The sequence below is a fragment of the Mytilus galloprovincialis genome, chromosome 1, assembly GCF_965363235.1.
Source record: "Mytilus galloprovincialis chromosome 1, xbMytGall1.hap1.1, whole genome shotgun sequence".
Classification (NCBI taxonomy): domain Eukaryota; kingdom Metazoa; phylum Mollusca; class Bivalvia; order Mytilida; family Mytilidae; genus Mytilus; species Mytilus galloprovincialis.
Window position 1 is genome coordinate 119,242,745 of NC_134838.1, and position 25,627 is coordinate 119,268,371.

Below are 25,627 nucleotides of genomic sequence, written 5' to 3' on the forward strand. Positions count from 1 at the left end.
AAAATTTGATAATGTTTATTTAAAAAAATATGCAATGTAAGAAACAGAATATTTTGCTTTCCACCATTCAAACAAAACAATAATGCTGATATATGATAAATACACAATTATATGGGTAACTGCAAATGGACTTGTATTTATAAACTCAACATTACACAAGGCACAATGTCCAAATTAGAATCACAGTGATATATTTTACATCTTTGTGATGTTCTTACATGAATTTAAACATTTATAAATTAATTCCTGTTCATGGTAATATAAAAATCTACATAACAATTTTATTGCCAATAAGTGTCATTACATGTACATTGTACATGTATTTGAAATATTTTGTTTAAGGATCTCTCTGGATACCATTTCATTGTCATCAGAATCTAAATCAGAATCTCAGGTGGGTCATATTTCCACAAGCTTGTATGGAAACATTAAAACTGATATATGTCCCCTTCATCCCTCCGAGTTCTACATATATATACTGTACAATGGAAATTCAATCAAAGACTTAATGATACATTGATTTTTTTTTTTGTGCATATAACAATAAAATAACCCATGGGCAGTCAGATCCTGACATTGAAATGGTTCAAGAACTTATAAAGTCTAATGCATACCTGTATATAATTCACAGCAACAATCTAATGAGATACTTCTATTTTTTTCTTTTTTTGGCTCTGAAGTTTGTTTAAAATTGTTTTGCTGACTAAAGTTCCTTCTCATGTTAGCAAAACTGGCTTTATTTTCATAAACATCCCTGATATAAAACACCATTGGTAATAACATGGTTTTAGCCGTTTTATAAATTAAATGTTCAGCTTCATAATAGAAAAATATTACTATCAATTGATTTTGTAGTTGTATGTTAAAATCTTTCTTATTCTCTGAACAAACAAATTGGTTTTTTTTGTAAATAAATGAGTATGTTTTTTATGTATGATTTACATGGGGTCGTAAAGCTTATCCTTACAATTTTTTACTAAAAATGACGGCAAATCTCAAATGGAACCTCATAACTATGATTTCTAAAACATTTAACCTCTTTAAACTTTCATTTGACATGATGAAAACAATACAGAATTTTATTTACACAGTTTGTATATTTTTATTTTCTGAAATAAGTATATTAATGATTGAATTACTCCCCTTTTGATGCTGCTAAATGCTTGATTATTGGATTTGAGTTCACTAGTGAAAGTGACATCCAATTTGAAATTGAATTTTATTCATGAGCTGGAGGAATTTTTCCACAATTTTTTCGTGAGTAGAACTGAAATGTTTTTAAATGTTGTGAATTAAGACTCTGGTAAACCAATATATATACAATATTAGGTCAATGAAAGAAAAATATAAACTTTTTTGTATGAGGCTGAGAAACTGGGAAGAGTGAGGTTCTACTGAGCCCTTCCCAAGTTTTGTGTTGAGTACAAAAAAGTTTATATTTTTATGACATTGACCTAATATTGTTTTTATTCTGCAACTTAAATTAATAAAAAGATAGCTTTTTCAATCATAATACACATGTCAAACTTATTTTCATCCCTTTATAGAGAAAGTGTTCCATGATGAAATTGACATTATACAAAGTATAGCTATGTTACTATATTTAGGAAATAAACACAACTAGTTGCAGTATAAATATTTGTTACTCAAAACTTTCTTTTACTATCACAACTAGCTTCATTACATTAAATGCTAAACTAAACAAAATATTAAAAAAAAAAAAATGACATATTTCGTGAATACAGTTGAATTCTAAAATGTTGTTACTGACTTTGGCACAAAAACATTTGAGAAACAAACTGATATGAACACAATTATTTGTTAAATGAGATATGTTGGATTTCAGAAATTCTATATGATTGCTTCTTCAAAGTACATACAGCATGGACAAAGAAAATATATGCAGAATGATTGATTATCTAAGTAGACCCATCCAACATAGACATAAAAGATATATGCAAAAGTTGACTATCAAATAAAATGACATTAACAAATGCTCTTAAACATTTTATATTTGTTCCCATATTTATAAAACTATTTTCAGAAAAAAATACTTATATTAAATCAATTTACAAATAATTAAATGTATATAGGTAATAAACAGAGCACTATAAACAATGATCATCAATAATATGGTTCATATGAAAGACTTGTTAGTTGTATTATTTGATTTTATAATTGGTCTTCTCTTGTCTTTTCTGTCACAACAAACTGCAATGATATAATAAAATAAATGTAACATTTCTTTAAACATTAGGAACACATGATCATTACAAATTAATTTCAACACAAGTACACAGAACATATAATTCAATCAGATAAAAAAAAAATAAACAGCTGCGCCATGAGCGCATGATACGCCCGACATCTTGTGTGGAAGTTTTATGCAATAATCATAAATAGTTTCTGAGAAAGTTTTAAGCAATAACCATATATTGTTTTTGAGACACGGCGGAACATGTGAAAACCCCCACCCTGTTTTTTTTTTTTTTACAAAAGCCTAAATATCACTAAAATAAAATTTTGAATCAAAACCAAAAAGTATACAGATCTTAAGATTAGTATAACAAAGACTTGTTGTTTTGAGCAATAATCATAAATTATTTTTGAGATACGACGCAACATCTAAAAAAACCCTCCTTCTTTTTTACAAAATACTCAATAACTCAAAAATGAAATTTTGAATCATCACTAAAAAGTATACAGATCTTTAGATTAATACAAAAAAGACTATTAAAATGAATATAACTAAGAAGTGTTTAAACTTTTAAGCTATAATCAAGAATCGTTTTTGAGATACGGTGCGACATGTGAAACCCCCCCCCGTTCTAGTTACAAAGTGCCGTAACTCAAAAAGTATTAATCTTATTTTCACCAAAAAGTATACAGATCATTTTACAATCATAAGAAAACAACTATATGAAGTTTCATGAAATTTAGATAAGTCATTTTCAAGTTACAGGGCGACATGTTTACGTCGGACAGACAGACGGACAGACACCGGACATTTGTATACCATAATACGTCCCGTCAAAATTTTGACGGGCGTATAAAAACTGTACGTACATGAATATGAATATATACTGAGACTGTCACAAGAACTATTCAAAACATATTTCTGTTTAGGGGCCAGTTGAAGCCTGTCTCCCGGTGCAGGTACAGTATTTTCTCACGGAGTTGAAGACCTGTTGATGGCCTTAGTATGTTTTCTGCTTTGGTCAGGTTGTTGTCTCTTTGATACATTCCCTGTTTCCATTCTCTGTTTTATTTTTAGCTTTTTAGTATCAAAATTTCTTTGGATTATATATTTTTTTCATATTTGAAAGCGGTACATAGACCTATTGTTGCTAACCTCTAAGTCATTTGGTTTTATGTAGATTAAAAGTTTTCTCATTGGTTATAATACCACATCTCAATCCTTATATATCCTTTTATAAATATCATCACACTATTCAGAATAACATTAACAAATCAAATGACAAGAATTTGTCTACATGTATCTGCCTCACTAGAACCATTTGTTTCTGTATCTACATCAGAATTGTATGATTATAACCTGGGAGATTAATTAAAGATGAAGAGACAACTGATTGAAGAAGTATGGTAATATCTTTTTACATCTACTTTTCATCAATTGATTTTTTGTTGTTGTCTCTTAAGATTTCAATCTTTTTGATCAGAGTTAATTATAGATAGCTTATCATGAAAGGATAGATGAACATGCAAAAGCCTGATTTTATTTGCAATCAGATGTATGTTTCATCCGTAATTGATTGCTTCCATCATCATTGAAAAATGGAAATAACTCCTAAGGAAGTTAAAATAGAGACTCACTCAACAATTGATCCCAAATTGATTGACATAAAGGCAAACAGGGTTTAAAAGATCATTCATCATGTAAAATTTCATAAAGACTTGTTAAATTTGAATAATTTCCCCTTTCAGAATTAGGAATTTCGTAATTTTTCAACTGTATACACTATAATGAGAATTGATATCAAAGAAATGCACTACAACTAGTACATGTACATAACAGTTCAGTTCAGTTTCTCTTAAAAGTCAGAATAATATAAAACTTGATTCTTGGTCCATAGGGATCAATAAATGTATGCATTTGTCATTTACAGAGGCGATGAATACTGGATATGTCACTGGTCAGTACATATACTTGGGAATCTTTATACAGGGTCTAAAATCACTGCTTTTCTTTTAAGATTGAAAAGATTCAGCATATTCTTTCAGAGGAAAAGAAATTTTAAAAGACAAATCAGTATTTTAGAAAACACTTGTGGCTAGTAAAGACCATGAATAATAATGAACATATATATAATTCACACAATAAGACAAAACATCCTAACAAAGTAAGAAAGATACTGATCAAATAAATTTGTGACAACTAGACTTCCCTAGATACAAGTATAAGATATAGGAGCCTTTGGTGGCCTAAAAAAGAACAACATTCAAACTTCTTAGATACTTCAATTTGAGCCAAATATCTATGTTTCTGTTTAATTTATCAGTAGGACATTAGATATAAAGTTAATTATCTTATGTGTAAATATCTTATTTAACATGGTAACCATTAGTTTTCTCACACAGGTATACAAACTACCGTACCTATTATTTCTTTGTTTGTGGTGATTGTGTCTCACTTCTTGGAGTTGTTCGTGCTTTCTTCACATTACATAACCACTTGATAATTCTTGCATTTTTCTCTACTATAGAAGTCTGAACAGAATTTCTTTCCTTCAATTCTTTGTCTTTTTCCTTATCTCCTATTGAGGCTTCACTACATGTACTCCGCTCTGCAGAGTCTATAGAACTAATACTTTCAAACAATTCATCATCATTCACATGCATGATCTGAAACTTATGACGCATTCTCTCCAATATACTACTTTCAAGTCCCATTTCATTGAAAAATCGTTCCACCTCAGTGCTAGTTCTTGAAACTCGTGAACTCAAGTCAGAGAAATCTGAACTGTTTCTTGACCATCGTCCACTAAGATCCGACTGAGAGCGATGCAATGGTTTCTTTTTCCTTCTAACCACCATCTCTTTATTTTCATTGGTTGATTTTTCGGTTGCAGCATTACAACGTTTTTCCACTAAAACAGTTACTGAAGTACTTAGTGATTGAAATGCATTTGGTGACAGGAAATCTTTTGATTTTGTTAAAGGTTTTCGTTTGTCTAGTTCTGTAACTTTTGATTCTGTTGATTGTTGCGATGCCGAGGCCATGCTTCCTGACAATTTTCCCAGTGACACTTTTCTACATAATTCCTGTGTAACGGGTGACTCTCTATTTTCTGACAAACTTTTCGCCGATTTTATATCATTTTCAATTGATTGGTCCCCTAAGGATGATTTAGGACTGTTATCTGATGGTGACAAGCCTAGATCTGATTTGGACCTTGGTTCAGCACCCAACACGATACTTTTGGGTCTATAAAAGAGATAATAAATTGATTAAATGTAAAAGTATCATTAATTACAACAAATCTAACATTTGATATTTGTAAGAAATCAATACACATAATGGTAACCTGACTCAGCAAATATAAGTAACTTCATAGACGGAGAATCAGATTACATCATTTCTGTTCTAACATGTTTTTTTCATTTGACACTTTTAGTTGAAAATTTCCCAATGTTGGGAATAGACTAAACAGCTAAGGACCTGGCCAATAGGATGTTCACTGATCTAACAGATAAAAATGTCTACATTATCTTTTAGAAACACTTTAATTGTTAATCCTGCAAAAATATAAAACCCAATATCATCACATTTATCAATCAAACAAATCATAATACTTCAGAACACTTTATTATGACTTCTGTCTGTAAAGCTGTTAATGTTTTTGTAAACTGTTAAGATATTGATGTTTTAGTTTAGGTGAATTAAACATCATCTTAAAATCTACTGATAATAATGCAGTGGAACAAAAAACACAAATATTAGGTTATATGGTGTATAATAACAATTACAGCACAGTAGCAGAACCAGAAATTTCATTGGGGACCCATTGACTACTTATGAGGGAGAAGCTCTAGTCACGCCTCACAGATTACTTATATACTCAACACAATTTTTCTGACAAAAGGGGGACCCTGGCACCCAAGGCACCCCTTATCTGCCTCTGCATCATCCCTTATAAGAAATCAATGATATATACTGTTATTTATTTATCTGCATAAAAAAAAATCTCAAGAAATTGATTAAATAATATTAAATGTTGTAATTTTACATCAGCAAAAAATTCACCAAAAATAGACTTTCTATCATTTATCCATGCACAAGTCCATCAGACTCAGGAATTTGTCATGGTAATTACCTTAGTAAGAAATTTGCCATGATTTATCAGTTTTGAAATTGTCAGGAACTTGTCATGATAATGGTATCTGTACAAGTCCCTAAGAGAGAAATTTGTTAAGATTAATTATCAATTTTGAAATTGTCACATTATTGTTTCTACAAATCTTAATGGGTGGCCACTTAAGAATCAATCTATGTCTGTGCAATTAGCAATTTACATTTCTATCCATTATTTCAATGATGTGTCTACAAGACGCAGATGCCAACTGCTGATAAACATGTGAAAAAAGTTACTACAATGAAATGGGGGATTCTAGGCCGTAATATCATACTTTTTAAAAACCAGGTTGAACTAATGTGTAAAGCATTTACATTTCTTTGTTACTTTTATGATGTGTCTACAAGACACAGATCTCATCTGCTAAAAAAAACACACAAAAAGTTACCCTACCACTTGTGGTTCCCCATAAATTGACCTAATCACAAACTAATACATGAAAACATAGCAAATATTTCAGTCAATAGACCATCAATGAGGGAGCAGGGCTAAATAATCTCCATGGAAATGAGATATGCCAATGCATATACAACTGCATCAAATTAAAGTATAGTAAACAAATTTATTTTGCCATGTCATAATGGACTTTCCGAATTGATTTTCCTCTAAGTTCAGTATTTTTGTGATTTTACTTTTTACCACTAGTGGTTCCCCATAAACTGACCTAACATGAAAACTAAGCAAAAGTTTCAAAGTCAATAGACCCTAACCATCTTCCTGCCACTGACTGAATGTACCCAAAGAACAAACATGATCATACTCCCAAATTTAAAGAACCATGGCTGAGCCCAAATTTCATGAACACTCTAAAGCATTTTCTAAGATAAGAAGTATCTGAAATATTTTGGTGGCAGTAAAAGGATTCAAACAGCTTTCTTGTTTACTTTACTTTAATTTAGGCCAAGTAAAAAAAATGTGTGTTTCCTATTACCATACACTCCATTTCTTTTTAGCTCAAATATAGCTTTCCCTAAAGTTTTTTTTGTCATTTTTCAATAAGCACCGTTAAAGTCAGAATGTCCCTCCCATAGACTCAATGAGGAGTCTTTGATATTTTAAACCATTAGTGCTTAAATAAACATTGATTCAACTACTTATTTGAGACAAACTTCAATATAAACTATAGAAATAAAACTTACTGAATTTGCAATTGAGAACAAATATGGGAACATAAAATTTCTCTTTAAACTCATTCTTAATCATTTTATAACACAATTGCAAAAAAAAATTCCATCCATCTTAATCAGGACAGTACAAATCAATTTCATTAATATATGTCTAATGAAGCCTCAAATATACTTACAGTTTTTAATCGGTAATTTAAATAATCCCATATTTTATGGCAATAAATATCAAACTACACTCAGATATCAAACAGTATATTGATTGAATATGCATTGAGTTGGGTACATTTCCAAGCAAACCTAGAAAGCCCTTGTAACACTATTGTGTGTAACATTATTTTGTGAAAATTTCAAATCAATATCCAGCAATTCTGTCTAATCGGTTCCATACTAAAGCCTAGTCTGCAGCTTAAAGACCTGACGTAATCCCTCGTCTATGTTTTAGTAAATGACAATAGTGATTAGCGGTGAAAATGTAACGAGATTTCTTTCAGATTGATGTATTCTTTAGACTAACATGCCTTTAATTTTCTACTTAACTCTATAGTGATCTGGTAGATACAGAAGCATTTATGTAATGATTATTTCATGCTGCTACAATGTATATATACAATTGAATAAAGACTTCTGTGATTATGACTGGTAATGAACCATCTATTTTAAATAGTTTTGTCAAAAGAATTATCCTCATCTCACAGGTTTTCGTACTTTTAAGAATGCATTGTGAGGTCACAATTTTCATTGAAAAAGCATGCATAGTATGAATTCATATCGTCGCTGGGCTTCTAAAATGTTGTAATTTACAAATTTTTCAAGAAAAAAATTTCTCACAAACAGGCTTTGAAAATTTTGGCAAAATGCATGCTTCCAAAATGTCGTATGTGAACTTGAACATTTTTGTAAATAGCAGTGAAATAAAAACTTTGACATTTCTGGATTATCCAAGAACTTAAATTATTTTCACAGAAATAAAAAAATGTACAATTATTTTTTTCACAAAGCCATTCTACAACGATTTTCAAGTTTTCATACAACATTTAGGAAGCAAACTTTACAAACAACTGATATTGGCAATTTTGTAATATGTCTTATTTCACACATTTTGATTGGTTTAACTATATGCTATTTTGTAATACCAAAGATTTCCTCCCACCCAGACCATTGGTGTCAAAAAGTATTTTAGGCCAAAAAAGTCATATACGACATTTTAGAAGCCCAGCGACGTTATGACATACAAAACATATGATCTGACTGTGATATTTGTCGCAATATTCAGTCATATAATTCTGGTAAAAAAACAAACCAATTTATAATTAGTTAAAACCAAGACTTTTCAATACTGTAAGTTTATATACAAGAGACAAACTTATAAATTGTTTCAGGCGTTGTCAGTTTATTATCGATTAATGAGTTTGACTGTCCCTCTGGTATCTTTCTTCCATCTTTTATATATGTAATCAACCCTGAATCTGTTGCATTGTCAATCATCATCTTTCACTACTAGTATATATAAATAAATAAGGAGATGTGGTATGATTGCTAAAAAGACAACTATTCACAAGACACCAAAGGATTTGAATGTAGTATGTTCCAATTTAAGTAATAGTTAATTTACCCGTTGAATTTTAAGTATCTTCTTTGATGTAGCCCCTGTTCCTCAAGAGCCCCATTCTTTGCAGTAACTTAATGACATTATAAAGACAGGGATTAATCTACAGAATCATCTTTGTAATGGGTAATAAATGATGGATAGTGCTGTGAGATGAAATTCAATTTATAGAATCTTCTCTAAAGAGGATGGTACATAAATTAATTATAAAGACTGTCATTTTTTATTTTTGAAAAAGCAACAAACCAAATTTTGTACTTTTTTTTCCTAAAGTCCTAAATATTCTTCCATCTTATAAATTGCATAAAAGCCTTTTATGGCCATACCAAATTGATTCATAGTTCTTCAGATTCACTAGCGAAAAAATGTATCAAACCTTGAAAAAAATTTCCAGCCATTTCCTGAAGAGTTTCTTAATTGTCACTCAATTAGAAGTTATCAATTTCATTTTCAATATTTCTTCCCTTGCAACCTACAATTTATTTTGTGTTAAAAGAAATTTCTTTTAAAAGCTTTTAGTTTTAAAGATTTAAACAGAATGCATCTTTTAATTCCACTAACTATAATTATTAACTTGATTGCAATAACCAAAGTCTATGTATTATTTCTGATCAAAATCACATTGGACACACATTAATGCTATGGTATATGGTATTGGAGTTATCTCTTGAGAATTAAGCATCACAATGACTATAGGTTTGCATAGTCTATTAATGATTAAACTATAGAGGTTGAACACAAACGAGTACATCTTACAAATACTATTTGATTGAATCAAGCCTACAGATTCATCAGACTACCATGATTCATTTAATAATCCAGACTTAACCAATTAAAAATATCAGTTAAACTGTACAATTATGCAGTCTGATTCTTATGAAATTCATACCATAAAGTCAGCTAAAATAGGCCCTACATAACACAAGAGTGCTCACACTTAAATGTTTCGCCTTCTTTACTAACCATTGATTTTATGTTGCTAGTCCTAAATATAAAGCTTTACTGCAAGTAACACATAAACTTAATATGATCGAAAAAAATGACCTCAAGGTCAGATAAACCAAACCATAAATATATGAACACCTTACAACCATTCAATAACCCAAACAAACTTTACCTATTGATTATAGTTTCTAAGAATCAGTCTTAACCAAGAAAACTAAACATTGACAAATGAACAATAAACATTAGGTCAAGGTCAGTTGAACCATGTCAGACAGACATGTACATCTTACAATCAATATATGCATTAAATATAGTTGATCTATTGCTAATAGTATCTAAGAAACAAACTTAACCATGAAAACTTAACATTGACTTATGAACCATGACAATAAGGTCAAGGTACTGACATGACGATATTATTGATGTTTGAGGGACTGGTCTTTATAGACAGGAACCTCTGTATACTAATCTGGTACTGACATGTAAGTTTATTATTGTTTGAGGGACTGGTCTCCATAGACAGGTACCTCTGTATACTGACCTAGTACTGACATGTAAGTTTATTATTGATTGAGGGACTGGTCTCTATAGACAGGTACCTCTGTATACTGACCTAGTACTGACATGAAGAGTTTATTGGTGTTTGAGGGACTGGTCTCTATAAACAGGTACCTCTGTATACTAACCTAGTACTGACATGTAAGTTTATTATTGTTTGAGGGACTGGTCTCTATAGACAGGTACCTCTGTATACTAACCTAGTACTGAAATGACATTATTAATGATGTATGAGGAACTGGTCTCTATAGACAGGAACCTCTGTATACTGACCTAGTACTGACATATAAGTTTATTGGTGTTTGAGGGACTGGTCTCCATAGACAGGTACCTCTGTATACTAACCTAGTACTGACATGAAGAGTTTATTGGTGTTTGAGGGAGTGGTCTCTATAGACAGGTACCTCTGTATACTAACCTAGTACTGACATGAAGAGTTTATTGGTGTTTGAGGGACTGGTCTCCACAGACAGGAACATCTGTATACTAACCTAGTACTGACATGAAGAATTTATTGGTGTTTGAGGGAGTGGTCTCTACAGACAGGTACCTCTGTATACTAATCTGGTACTGACATGAAGAGTTTATTGGTGTTTGAGGGAGTGGTCTCCATAGACAGGTACCTGTGTATACTAACCTAGTACTGACATGAAGATTTTCTGGGTGTTTAAGTTCCTGTTTCTGTTTCAGAACACTGACACTCTTCACATATTCGCCTTTGGAGGCATTTAACAATTCAACAGCACTCTTTCTTCTGCGATCTTAAAAACAAAAAACAATATTATACATTGTTGCACAATAAAATATGCACTTTTTATATGTGATAAACAGATAATGGTATAAAATTAGACATAATCTTAATTTTATTCCATGCATTATGAAATTATTAGTAACAATGAAGTTTGAAGTTTTTACAAAGACCATTAGACTTCAAACATGAACATAACTATTATCAAAAAGCAATTAAAATTGTGAGGTGTATTAAATCAATCAAGATGCAAACCTTGAGATTCATCATAAAATCTGCAGTTAACACCTATAAAAAGTAATTTGCAATTCATTTTCCTCTTGAATTTCAAACTGCATTTAGATTTTTGAGTAATAAAAGAAGAAGAAAAACCTATAAATCAGTCAAATTTTGGGGTCTTTTGACAGAATACAAATTGTATGTAACCCAAAAAACTTATCTAATTTTGCAATTTACACAATAAATTGCATTGGATGTTGAACAACTGATTGTTTGATACTAACAATGACAATAAATCAATAGGTTTAATCTTGTTAAATCTGTATTAAAAGGAAACTTTACATTAACCAGAACAGCTGCACTCTACAATATCAATCAAATTAAAAGTAAATCATCACAGATTTGGTGTTTAGATTTATAAAATTTCTTAACTTGAAATTGTTGATTGGGAATCTTTGCCAACAATTTGATATAGAAAATTTCTTCACGTTTGTTCCCTTCATTGGGAATTATTGTCTTTAAATCTCTGCAGAATATCATAACATTCACTCAGGTTCAACACAACTTTTTTTGTGATTGGTTGATACTTGATATAAATATAGTAAGGAATATTATGCAAGGACAGGACATGCCTTTAATATTCATTCCCTTTTATTTGGCAATAATAATTGAATTCACCAAACTTATATACGATACAATTTGCAGCAAGATAAGTTACATTTCCAGGATTTTTTATGTATTTTATCATCATTTCACTAAGAAATGGGAAAAATATGACTCAGTCTTCTTACAGTATGATCATGATTATCATAAACAAAAGCCATTTACACATTTACACTAAAAGTAAAATTCAAAAACATTTGCCTACCTTGCTATAAGAAAATCCATCCCCATACCATATTAATTAACTATAGCTATTTTTTTTTATATTTTACATAGAAAACATGTGCGTCTAGACTAGCTATATGAAAACTCATCACAATTTTCTTCAAGACAGCATTAATTTACTTATCAGCTTGATAGACATAATTTATATTCACAGAATATCCAATAAGCCTCATGATATTTTCTCTCTCTATTCATTGGGGTTATGAAGATCATTTGAATTCTATTCATTAAATTATAGATGATTTACAAACAAGAGGCCCAAGAGACTAATATATTATTCATCAGAAATTCAAACTTCATTTCTTATGTGAAATACAAAAGTATGTAGAGTGATTAATCGGTAAATACTTTGGTTGTACTGTAAACTTTAAAGATATTCTATGTACTAAAACCAATATGTAATTGGAGATCCTGCATTTATCATGCTTTTTCCGTAACATTAATGATCAAATTGCTGAAAGACCCCCTTTAATATCATTTAATATCTTGGTGTATATAATTAGAAACACTCAATCCCGTAATTTTATATAGAAGAGTTCTACCCTACACCAGGTTTAATTACTTCGATGGGCAATAATGATTAAAGGGGTTTCCTATTTAATTTTCCAAGCAATTTTTCATACAAAATTAAAAAACATTTAAAATGTGTCATATTTTTTAGCATTGCTCTTCCTCATATTTATTGCTGTCAACTAGTTTTTTTTTAATCAAAGGATAGGCAATGTATATCAGATTATAATGTAAGAGTCAATTTCAAGATTTCAGATAGTAAATTCATTATTTTTGGAGTACATTTAGTAATTAGGCCGTGACTACCAATATTTTAATATAAAATAGCTACCAAAAAAAAAAAAAAAAAAAATGGAGAATGTGTCCATGGGATGAAGATGATGCCCTGCTTGCATACAATGTTACAGTATACATATAAAACAGTTAAAATGATGCTACAAAAATTCAAATTTAATCTAAATTTTGTGGTAATAAGGCCACACCAATTTAATTCCTTGTTCGACGGACCCGCACATATTTTTTTCAAAACAGAATTTTTTTATTTTTTATATTATTGTAGAAATGAAAATAGAAATATCAAGAATTTGTAGAGTGCTACTAAAAAACCTTTGAAAACTTATAATTTTTTGAAATACATCATATTTTAAACCACTTTTCTAAAAGAGGGTTCCACTTATTTTAAATAACATTGAACTGTTAAAGTAAATATGCTTACATGGTAAAAGTCCAGGAATATTACAAAATTCTTGGACATGTTTTGACCATTTAATACCAGATAGATATATATTTCTTTGGGAAAATATGAGCCCTTTTGTACTAAAAAGTGGGTTATTTATAACTTATATCAGGGACTTTCTATACTTACTTACTTAGTATAGAAAGTCCCTGCTTATATTGACCCCTCATAAAAGGGATATTTATAAAATTAAGGGGTTGTTCCAAAACTGATTATGACTTGGATAGAGAATTGTCTCATTGTCAGTCAAACCTATATAGACCAGATTTAATTATTCAGTTATTTCTTGGTGAACAGGGAAAAATTTCTTCATAAATTAAAGAAAAGTCAAAGTACAAGTGATAAATCAAGTTTTAATAAATGTCCAAACCTACTATTTTATGTTTACAAAAAAAAAAAAATTAATCACTCGCCTTAACTTTTCAAGCTTCGCCTTAAAAATTTGCAAATTAAATATTTTTTTATTAAAATTTTCAAATCGCTCGCCTGCCACAAATTTTGGAGTCCAAAAATCTGTAGAACAAGAAATTAAATTGGTGTGGCCTAAGCATTGAATATAAGTTTCATAACATTTGGTTGAGGCAAAAGATATGTGAATTTTACAGTAAATACTGAAACCTTTTATATTCTAGTCACTCATTATATATTGTACAATTGACATACATTTGATTTCTGAATGAGTGTTCACATAAAATAAAGTATAATTTTTTAGCTCTAAGGGAGATAACTCACTATTTTTAAAATACTCTCATAATTTCATAAACAATGTATTAATTACTGGTAATTTTTCATGCAGTAATCTAATGTTAAACTATCATCATTAACTAATGATTGATTGGTATTATCAAATCATCTCATCTTAAAAACCACTGACATGTAAAAAAAAATGTACAGTAAAAGTTGTATCAGTTTGATTTCTGTCAGACACCTGGCAATAAAACAGATGCCAAATCTATTCACTTCTCATATTAACAAAACATTTTATTTCCTGTTGAACAAATAACAGGTGCTCCCTCTCTTAACAATCCACTGTTAAATAAACAATGATTCCAACACTTTTTTGATGAGCAGTATGATTTTTGTAAAGTCTTAAATTTGAGATTATAGCCTTTAAATTATATTCATGTCTGCCAAACTATCAGCTTTTTAATTTATATAGTAAGATATCAACTTGAAAGAAAATGTTAGAGGTTATATCATCAGTCTGTTCAATCAGATATCTATGTTTTGCTTCTATTCTAAATTTTTAAAAGTACACAATTCATACTTTTAAAACAGTGAAGTTTTTTAACTTCATTATTGATTCAGATGCTGTGACATCCTTAATCACAGTTTAAATCAAAAGTTTCTTTACTAAACACTCTTTAAAGCTGGATTTTCTCAGGACAAAATAAGCCCCTTTAATGTCTATTATTTAGCTCGAGCTGGATTCCTGAACCATATATAAAGATTAAAATATATTATGTCCCTTACCAAATAGTCCCCTGTTACTGGAACTCCTGAAGAAATCTGCTCCTTTGTTGATGATTTTGTCTGGGGTGTTGCTGATAGAGGTGATAGCTAGAGACATGATAAGCTTTGTAATCTGTTCTACCACCTTGACACACAATAATTCTGACATCACATCCACTGTTTTGAAGGTTTGAAAATACAGGTCATTCTGGAAGAAAAAAAATAATTTCTTAATGCATGCATTCTACTCCAGTGACAAACTGTCTTATTTCTAAACCATAGAGATTACCTTTATAATAGCCTCTAGCACTCATTTAAAAAAAACTAAAACAATAAATCTGTCACCATAATCAGATAACATCAGATGCTGCTACTGTAGGTATTTCTTAATTTGTTCTTCTATGTTAAAATGTATTGAGGACAACGAAGTCACAAAAGACCAAACCATATTCTTAAAGACTCAAATTGGTGAAAAATGTGTATTCATCAACCCCATTAAAAAAACAAAGTATTATGATTTCAGTAAGAGATATTTGTTTACCTCTAAGCTATCAATAAGACAGATCTACAGAGATAAACCTAAAGGCAACAATACACATCTAAAATAATCATTATACAGATGATTGATATGATATTAATAACCTGGGGATATGACTTTGTGTTTTTATTATTTCATTCATGAGACATTGTAGTAATTAGAGGGAAATATTTGTACAAAGGTTAAATGAAGACTGATGTTGATATATTGGCTGATGAAAATACAGATACAAACTACCCGTAGTCATTTTTGTCGAGCCTTCGACTTTAGTCGAAAAAGCGAGACTAAGCGATCCTACATTCCGTTGTCGTCGGCGTCGTCGTCGTCAGCGGCGTCCACAAATATTAACTCTGTGGTTAAAGTTTTTGAAATTTTAATAACTTTCTTAAACTATACTGAATTTCTACCAAACTTGGACAGAAGCTTGTTTATGATCATAAGAAAGTATCCAGAAGTAAATTTTAAAAAATAAAATTCTATTTTTTCCGTATTTTACTTATAAATGGTCTTAGTTTTTCTGCAAGGAAACATTACATTCACTCTGTGGTTAAAGTTTTTAAAATTTTAATAACTTTCATAAACTATCCTTGATTTGTACCAAACTTGGACAGAAGCTTGTTTATGATCATAAGATAGTATCAAGAAGAAAATTTTGTAAAAATAAATTTCCACTTTTCCGTATTTTACTTAATAATGGACTTAGTTTTTTTGCCAGAAACAAAACATTCACTCTGTGGTTTAAGTTTTTAAAATTTTTATAATGTTCTTAAACTATCCTGGATTTCTACCAAACTTAAACAAAAGCTTGTTTCTGATCATAAGATATTATTCAAAAGTAAATTTTGTGAAAAAAAAAATCACTTTTTCCGTATTTTACTTATAAATGGACTTAGTTTTTCTTCCAGTTAACATTACATACAGTCTGCAGTTAAAGTTTATAAAACATTTATTACATTCATAAACTATCCTGGATTTTTTTACCAAACTTGGAAGCTTCTTTCAATCAAAAGACAGTATCGAGAGGGAAATCTTTATTGATGTTTTTCCTCATTTTTGTTGAGTCTGCGATTAACAGCAAAAGTAGGCGAGACACTGGGTTCCGTGGAACCCTTATGAATTTTTTATATAATTTGACTAGGTCTTTTTTCATATAAGCATGCTTGACTGACAAACGAAAACTATATGGTATGTAAAACTAAAAAGCTTTTCTAATTTGTCAAGAACCTTCACTCAAGAAAACAATCACATTGAAAGTAGAAATAAAACTATATGAAACTTATCTCTTGTAAAAAAAATTGTGCAAGTCATCAGATTAATATGAACCACAAGTTTCATAGCCAAAAGTTATAAAGTTATTCTTATCAGAGAAAAACAGTGTATCTAAAACGTTTTTTTCAAATTATGTTGACTTTTCTTAATATATTATTCTATAATTACGTTTTAAAGCTAATGTGATATGTTTCCTGGAGAATAAAGGCTTTTTCCCCTGGAAAAATCCCAATTTGAAAAAAAAATGGCTTAAAATTATTCCCAAAAAGACATTTTTTTTCCCAATCAGTGCAGTCTCTGTAGTAATTGTGCATGAATATAAACTAAAAAAACACTCATTTAAACAGTTTTCATGCCTAAAATGACAATATGTGCAGATTTGAGGGTCTATTTATGTATCATCACTGACAACAAGGGGTTTAAGTTCAAATGACGGTTTACCTCTTGAATGGGGGGTCTGCAAATTGAAGTTCCAGTCAAATTCATGGTTTATTATAAATTTCCCAATTTGATAAAAATGACGCATATTTTCCCAGTAAAAAAGGGTAGAGGTAGTTTTGAAAAAAGCCAACAATATCACTGGTAATATCTGATGCAATGAATTAATCAATCTGTTTTTTTGATTAAAATAAAATCTACAAAACTCATTGACTTGGTTTAAACTCAAGAACTGGTCCAGACATAGCTCACTCAATGTACAGGGTATCAAACAACAGTTCACTGAGAATAGACTAAATATCAAATTACCCAAAAAACAACATCCATTTACTACTTTTGTAAAGATTACAAGTCAATATAAATAAAAGTTATCAGCATAAAAATATGCAAAATATTATAGATCTTTTCTTTTCATCACCAAATCAATATCTATTAACATATGGTGCCATTAATTTCTATTGTCACAGAAAATTCTATGCACATGAATCAAATTACTTCATTTAAATACATATCATTTTTGATAAATTTATATAGGAGTTTAGTAATTTCATTTGCATAGGTTTTAATTACATGACATAAATATAACTTATAATTTCAATTTCTTGTTAAAAATGAAAGTAAATTACATTTTAAGATAGTTTTCGTTAATTATTTTGCTGTGTTAGAACACTCCTTAAAACATATACAAGTGAAATATTATTTATAATTTCAATTTCTTGTTAAAAATAAAAGTGAATTACATTTTAAGAAAGTTTTCGGTTATTATTTTGCGGTGTTAGTACACTCCTTAAAACATGTACCATTAAAAAAAATTTACACAAACTTTTACTTACATTTAGGTAATTAAGAGTTGTCTAATTATGGCATTTCTTATAGCGCTGCACTCAAATGGTAAACTAAATTTTCGAAAAGTCCCTATTCTGTTTGCTTAAGCAAATAATTTCACATGATATGGTTTAATTGTCAACAAAGGTTTTCCGTGAGTTTATCAAAACAATAAATCACATCAGCCCAAAGGAAGGAAAACAAAAGATTAGACTTTATCAAACTTAATCAATAGACAATACATGTAAAAAGACTGATTATTTTACCTGCTCAGTGTAGGGTACCTGCTATCAATAATCCTAATTTACAATATGAATCAGTTAAATCTACAGCCCATTTCCTGGTTTCTAATCTGACTTAAGGAATTCTCCCATACATGTAGTTCACCACCTGAGACATCAAAGATTACCTGTTACAGGTATACTGAGTCACAAAATCAATTATTGGTCATCTCCCATCAATTAACCATCACTTTACAATAAACCATGAGACATTGTTATTCTTGGTCAATAAATATGTCCTCTTCATACACATCAGGACATAATTATACCATTATCTCATTAATACATAATGCAACATAGTATTTAAAGTCCATTATTCCGTAATGGTCTGTAATGGTCTAGGTTGTAAATGGTTTATTAACACAGCAAATAATTACCCAAAACTATCTTAAGATTACAAATCCTAAATAAAGCCCATAATCTTATTCAAATTTATTTTATCTTCCTCAGAGAATATTTAATTTACACACCAGGCCAGAATAAACTGAAGATTTCATTTACCAAGAACAAATAAAATCTGGCTCTATTTTGAACTTTTAAATATAATGTGGCCTAAAAGTTCCTATATTTATCAATATTGATGTAAAGTTTTACAGGTTTATAACACTGATTATCCTTCCCCTAAGATATACTTAATCTTAGGGAATTAAGCAGATTATAAAGTCATTAAATAAAGTTATTAAGTCACTGATAAACCAGTTACTTATAGAGCAACAATCAATTATCACAAACTTTTAGCTATTCTCTTATGTGGGCAGCAATTCTACCAAAATTTGTTTCAAATTGTTGGCAATACATAAGAGGTTAAATAAAGGAACAGCGAAAGAATCTAAAGGGGAACTGAAACTCATTAGTAAAAAAAACCTGACAACACCAAAGCTTTAAAAGAAAAAAGACAAAACAGTACGCAAAGAAGTAAACACTCCATATAAGCCATTGTCAAAAGTATATAAACTATCCCAATGCAAGCCCTCCTGAAATAAGCCATTATATCCAAAAATAAATAAACTGTCCTGAAGCAAGTGGCCTCCTGATACAAAACCATTGACAAAAATATATAAAATATCCCAATTGAAAGGGATGAAATACCTGGAGTTTGATGAGATGTAATATAATTTGTAAGTTCACCTCGCTATGACAGTACCAAGGTCTTCACATAAATCATTTTTTATTTCAATATAACTATATAGATTTAAAATTTTAATAGCCTTGTCATAATGACTTTGAACAAGTAATTTCCTTCTTCTGTCATTATGTTCTCACAAGTTAGAATCATGTTACAATCAAACCCTTTTAAGATATAATTATTGTCATTTAAAATCTGTGTCAAACTATCTTCCATTTCATAACAGGAACGAAATCCTAGACGAACTATTATTATACATAATTTTACATTTAGCTCTAGTTTTTTTAAACATAATCTAAACATATCAGTGAAACATATCATAAGAATTGTTCAGTCTAAAACAAAGGCACAGGCACTCGTCTCAGAAAAACAAATTTCTGAGACAAGTGCCAGTGTTCTAGGGGGTCAACTTTTTGTTAGTTCTTAACTAAAACTACATGCATCTAACCTAAGAAGAGAAAAAAATCACAAATATGTTTTTCCAATTTAAAGTAAAGTATATATACATTGGAGATATGTCACTCAGACAGCAACTCAATGAAGAAAAATAAATCAAAACTCATTAGAGGTCAGCAAATGACAAGTGTCTAGACAAGTTATAAAGGTCTTCATTACTCCAAGTCTTCCAAAGATCTGTCTCAACTGTCACATCCTCTAGATTACAAAAAAAACTAAACACAAGTACTAATTTCCTAACTTGGAACATGCATATAAACTTGAAAAAAGTGTCAACTAGTTTTTGTTAGTACTCAATCCTTACTAAATGAATATTGTTTGAATTTATCAATTTGTGAAATATGTTTGTTAATTTAAAATATAACCCCCTCCCCCACAATGAAGGGGGCAATATAATATTTACAGTAAAACTTTTACCGTTGTCTCTTTTTCTGTATGTCTGTTTGTCAGTCCAATGTAAAACTTATACATAGTGCTAATTAAATATCACATTAATAAATTACATGTGTACAGATTAAGTCTGAACTGAGATGAAGACACTTTCACCATTCATGAATAATGTCTGTTAAGAGACTTGTTATTTCTAATGGTTTAAAAGATATCATCCAGTATTAACCAAAACTTTTCACAAATTCAGTCTATCAATAACTGCCATTGGCTTTTGACCTAGCAACCACAAAAGCTAAAGCGGTCTTCTTAACCACAGCACAGGATAGAAACAAGTGCCTGTGTTCTTTACCCATTCAGATATTATCTAATCAAGTATGATCAAGTTATTTGTATTTATGGCTCAAAGATAATTGTCTTGATACCCCTACAGATTGATCCCAGGATGTCCTTCCTGATGGCATTCCCCATATTATAAGCAGACTTTATCTACAATGCAACTCAGATATATCAAATTAATGAATAGTACCATGATATGCTGTTAATAGTCTAAATTTAAAAACTATTTGGGGCCCTTAACTCTGGAAAACAGCTCCTCCAAATCTTTAAAATTAAAGTATTTTAAGAACAAAACAGCATATATATCTTTATTCTCATAAACCAAAGTACAATGGTCATGATGGTACAGTGACAGCAAGAACAAATGTCATAATACTGTTTTTACAGTCACTCCGAAAGTTATACTTTTGTTACCTGTACACAGGTGATAAAATAGGTGTCCCAGGTAGCAAAACAAAGCTGATTAAATAGAATGATATTTCAATTTTCCTTCTTTGTTCAATGAATACACATAATAGTATTAAAGGTGTGAACTGCTGTATTTAAAGTTTTGCCAAATTAACAATACAAGACTAATATAGAAACACAAACAGTTATTCATCCAATTCTTCACTGAATATTAACTTCCATTTAAAAAGTCATGATTAAATAGAAGTGTTAAAAAGAAATAAATCTTTCCTGTAAGCATACTTTGCAGTAACACAAATTTCCCAGACTGTCAGTTAGTAAAAAAATTAGTGTCAACACTGTATAGTATCGTCTGTAGAGAATCAACTTTTAAGACACTGCTCTTGTAAGAACTTGTGTATTTTTATGGTTTGTTCTTATGTTGTACTGTTATACCACTGTCCCAGGTTAGGGGGAGGGTTGGGATCCCGCTGACATATTTAACCCCGCCACATTATTTATGTATGTGCCTGTCCCAAGTCAGGAACCTGTAATTCAGTGGTTGTCGTTTGTTTATGTGTTACATATTTGTTTTTCGTTCATTTTTTTGTACATACATACATAAGGCCGTTAGTTTTCTTGTTTGAATTGTTTTACATTGTCTTATCGGGGCCTTTTATAGCTGACTATACGGTATGGGCTTTGCTCATTGTTGAAGGCCGTACAGTGACATATAGTTGTTAATTTCTGTGTCATTTTGGTCTATTGTGGACAGTTGTCTCATTGGCAATCATACCACATCTTCTTTTTTATATTGTGGTTTTGAAAACCACCATTCAGAGCAAAATCTAGGATTCTTGGTTATGAGTCCTGACCTTATTAATTTTGATACGCAGAGCAAAACATTTTACTCTTTTAACTTTGAATTTGGAGTCAAGAGTTATTGACATATGATGAAAAACCTGATTGCTTAAAAATTGACATTTACCATTTACTTATAATATTACAAATCTTAAACATAATAGAGTTTCTGAAAATGAATTTGGATTGGCTGTCAAGGAATTCTGTGATCTTTTTGCTATCTGGCACTTGACCTAATGACGTCACATAACAATAACTTTTGCACTGTGAATACATTTTACCTTTGTAATATCCAGTATTTATACATGAATATCTGTGATATTCAGGAATGGCAGGCAAATCGTGATAAGGCATATCTGCAATGACTTGCTTATATCTTGCAGGCAGTCAAACATATTATAAGCATGAGGTGAATGCAAAAGTAACCTGTCACTTTCTTTCTCTTTCAATTATGTCAAGAGTTCTATAACAAAACTCTCTTCAAAGGGAGAATACATGAAAAACTAGATATAAACCAAGATAATCTAAATGCAGATACTAAGCATAAAAGCTGAGCATACTGACTTTTTTAATGTTTTGGCTAGATTTGTTAGAACTAAAATCCAATGCTTTGTTATGTATAGACTAGAAGCTGTTCATACACAAATTTAAAACTTTAAAAAGGAAAGCATAAACAGGATGAGGCTGGTACACATACAACCCCTAAAACAGGAACAAATATGACAACAGATAAGGCTGATACGAAAAAGTTGAGGTATACTCCTTTCTGAAAAGACCGGTACATTTATCAATAATCATTGCTTGCTCTGCCTGCACCTCCTGTCAGAGTACTTACATGTAAATATCTACAACATACTATACTCCAACCAAATCTACCCTATACAAACAAGTAATCCAATGTTCAGCCTTAGGGTGGACACAAAAAAGTGTTTCATACATTAACACATGTAGTTACAATGTCATTAACACCTGAATTGATCAGGTGTAAGATAGGTAAAAAGCTTCACCTGGACATCAAAGGATTACATGAAACTTTCACTTTGTGATACAAGTAATCTTATCATGGCTATCTATTCTTACACCCATGAACAACAGCAAACTTTACACAACAACTGATATAACATACATCTAAACATGTATATCTTACCTATGTTAATTGACTTTGATCAGGTTTTCTTACAGATAAATACAAACTGTCACACAATGTTAAGATGGGATGTGACAAATTTCAGGATGCAATGCCTTATTTTGACTCTCTCCTTTTAATATTACCAAATATTTTGTTAGATATATAACAGTTATTTGTCAATAAGACAACAACCTAACAATACAAAAAGCCTCTAAATGGCCTATCATAATTTCACCCTCAACTTTCCCACTACAATTCCAATATTATGTCAAGAAACTTAATTTCCATTATGCAGCAATGTCATGACACCGCAGTACTTCGATACTTTACAACACACTTTGATTAGCCTAAGACTTGTAAGTTGAAAACATTTTGACAAGTTTTACAAATGGTGGTAGCTGAAAATACCAAATGAATCCATTCATAATTTTGCCAACACAAATATTGACAGATGTGGCATTAATGTTAAGGTTCAATTTAAAGTAATAAAACCTCAGAGTAATCTTAATAAATTTCACTACATCTGGATTTATTTGTGAAAGCTTTTAGCACAATAGTTTATAAAGTTTTCTTTTTCAAAGAAAAATTGAAAAAGAATCAGTTTCATACAGACAATTATGTGGTCCCAGGACATTTACATGACAAAATGTTTTAAACCCACAAAATGTTTCAAAACATGTGAAAGTTCACACCTAACACAGATCTGACCATTGTGTAATAGCCTTGTTAAATTTCATACTTCCTGTCTATTTACTCTAGGGACAAGTTTTTAATTTGGCAATATAATGTGTGTAACAACCACTTCAAGTATCAAACTGTAAATATAGATAAAGAATAAAAATATTATTACCTTAATTTAGCCTTCAGTCAAAATATCACCTTGTATAAACTACAAACATCCTATATCCTGTAGGTCTGAAAAGTAAATAATGGTATGTGTAGTGATTTACCTGCTTAATTACCTGTAATAGATGACTAAACACCTGTCGTCACATGTATATCTACCTGAGGGTCTTCCCCAGTCTATATTTAGAAACAGTACACCTACATGTGTCAGTGTAGTTCTTGTATGAATGAAAGTTTGTTTCCAACCGAAATTTAAACTTTAAAGAGAAGCAATATATCATTTTGATAAAAATAAATTACAAACCATATACTTTTTCAAATTTAATTAATATCAATTTACATGTAACCTTGAAATTCCTTAATTTACTTGTTTACAGGACAATGCTCTGAATTTAAAAACAATAAATATTAGTCCAACACAACAATGTAAAACTGATGACAATTTAAATATTTTAGGACAATAGACTTACATATTTATGTAGGATGTCGTGTATTCTATCAAGATTTAAATTAATCCAATTAACAAAGAGATTTAATTATAACATGACTAACAATTTAAAGTATTTATGATAATCTGACATATCCAATATGTAATCAAGTATGTATACAAATGATCATTGTTTACAGATAATAATGCCAGATGTGTAGGATGTTAAGGCCAACCAACTATACAGATTGTAGCATGTCCTTAAAAAATGTGCCAAACCAGAGCCAACCCGTGTCACATATTATCGGATGTTCTAGAAATATGAAACATGACCATTTCTGAGAGCTACCAAACCATCCTTCAGATTGTTACCTGTATATTATGTATACAAAATTGGAATTTCTAAGGCCATTCTTTATAATACATATGGTCAAACTCAACCCCACTGAGGTTTTTTAATGCTCTATAAACATTGGCATGACTAAGGTTCAACAGGAATCAATAGATGAAAGCAGTCTCCTATAAATACTCCATTAGGTCATCAATAGCAATTACAATATCCTTTATATATTGTGACAAACTAGCTAACGGGATTGGCTTTTATAACCTTTTTTATTCCAGTGTCACTGATGAGTCTTGTGTAGACTAAACTAGTGTCGCCATATACAATTTTAATCCTGGTACCTTTGATATCAAAATAAAGATATGGTGTGATTGCCAATGAGTTAACTCTTTACAGTTAATTTACAACCACTTGGTTGATGCCACACCCCAACAACTTATAAATTATAAGACCTTGTTTTATCCCTCATAGTCAAATTTTGTTAATTGAAAATAATATTGCCAAAAAAAACTTTTATTAACTTACCGGTACAATACTCCAGTTTATATTGTCCATTTTAATACAACATCTGCCAGGCAATTTCTGAAAAATATAAAAAAAATAATATTTATACTTTGAAAACATGTTGTTTTTATGACAGACATAACCTTTAATGTATGGTATTAATCAATACCTCATGAACTAAACCCTGTTAATACATTAAGCTGTCTTCTGAGGTCCACTGCATTTTTAATAGTCCCAAATAAAATTGGAAGTTTTAAGAAATAATTACATTAGATGTATGTTTCATTACAATACGTTATTCTGATTGG

At 30.3% G+C, this 25,627-nt stretch overlaps 1 protein-coding gene across 3 annotated transcripts; it reads right to left on the reverse strand.

Moving 5' to 3' along the window:
• LOC143054715 (protein FAM110B-like) lies at positions 1-25,397 on the reverse strand. 3 transcript variants are annotated; one of them, XM_076227739.1, is made up of 6 exons: positions 25,341-25,397; positions 24,050-24,114; positions 15,185-15,371; positions 11,248-11,371; positions 4,618-5,446; positions 1-2,211 (listed from the first exon to the last, which is right to left on the reverse strand). In XM_076227739.1, the coding sequence occupies exons 3-5, from the start codon at positions 15,330-15,332 to the stop codon at positions 4,621-4,623; spliced, it is 1,098 nt and encodes a 365-aa protein (XP_076083854.1). In that variant the 5' UTR covers positions 15,333-15,371; positions 24,050-24,114; positions 25,341-25,397; the 3' UTR covers positions 1-2,211; positions 4,618-4,620. The 3 variants fall into 3 exon arrangements, with proteins under 3 accessions (XP_076083854.1, XP_076083865.1, XP_076083872.1); XM_076227750.1 differs by lacking the exons at positions 24,050-24,114; positions 25,341-25,397 and adding an exon at positions 18,500-18,636; XM_076227757.1 differs by lacking the exons at positions 24,050-24,114; positions 25,341-25,397 and adding an exon at positions 18,242-18,392.
• Between the last annotated feature and the right edge of the window lie 230 nt (positions 25,398-25,627).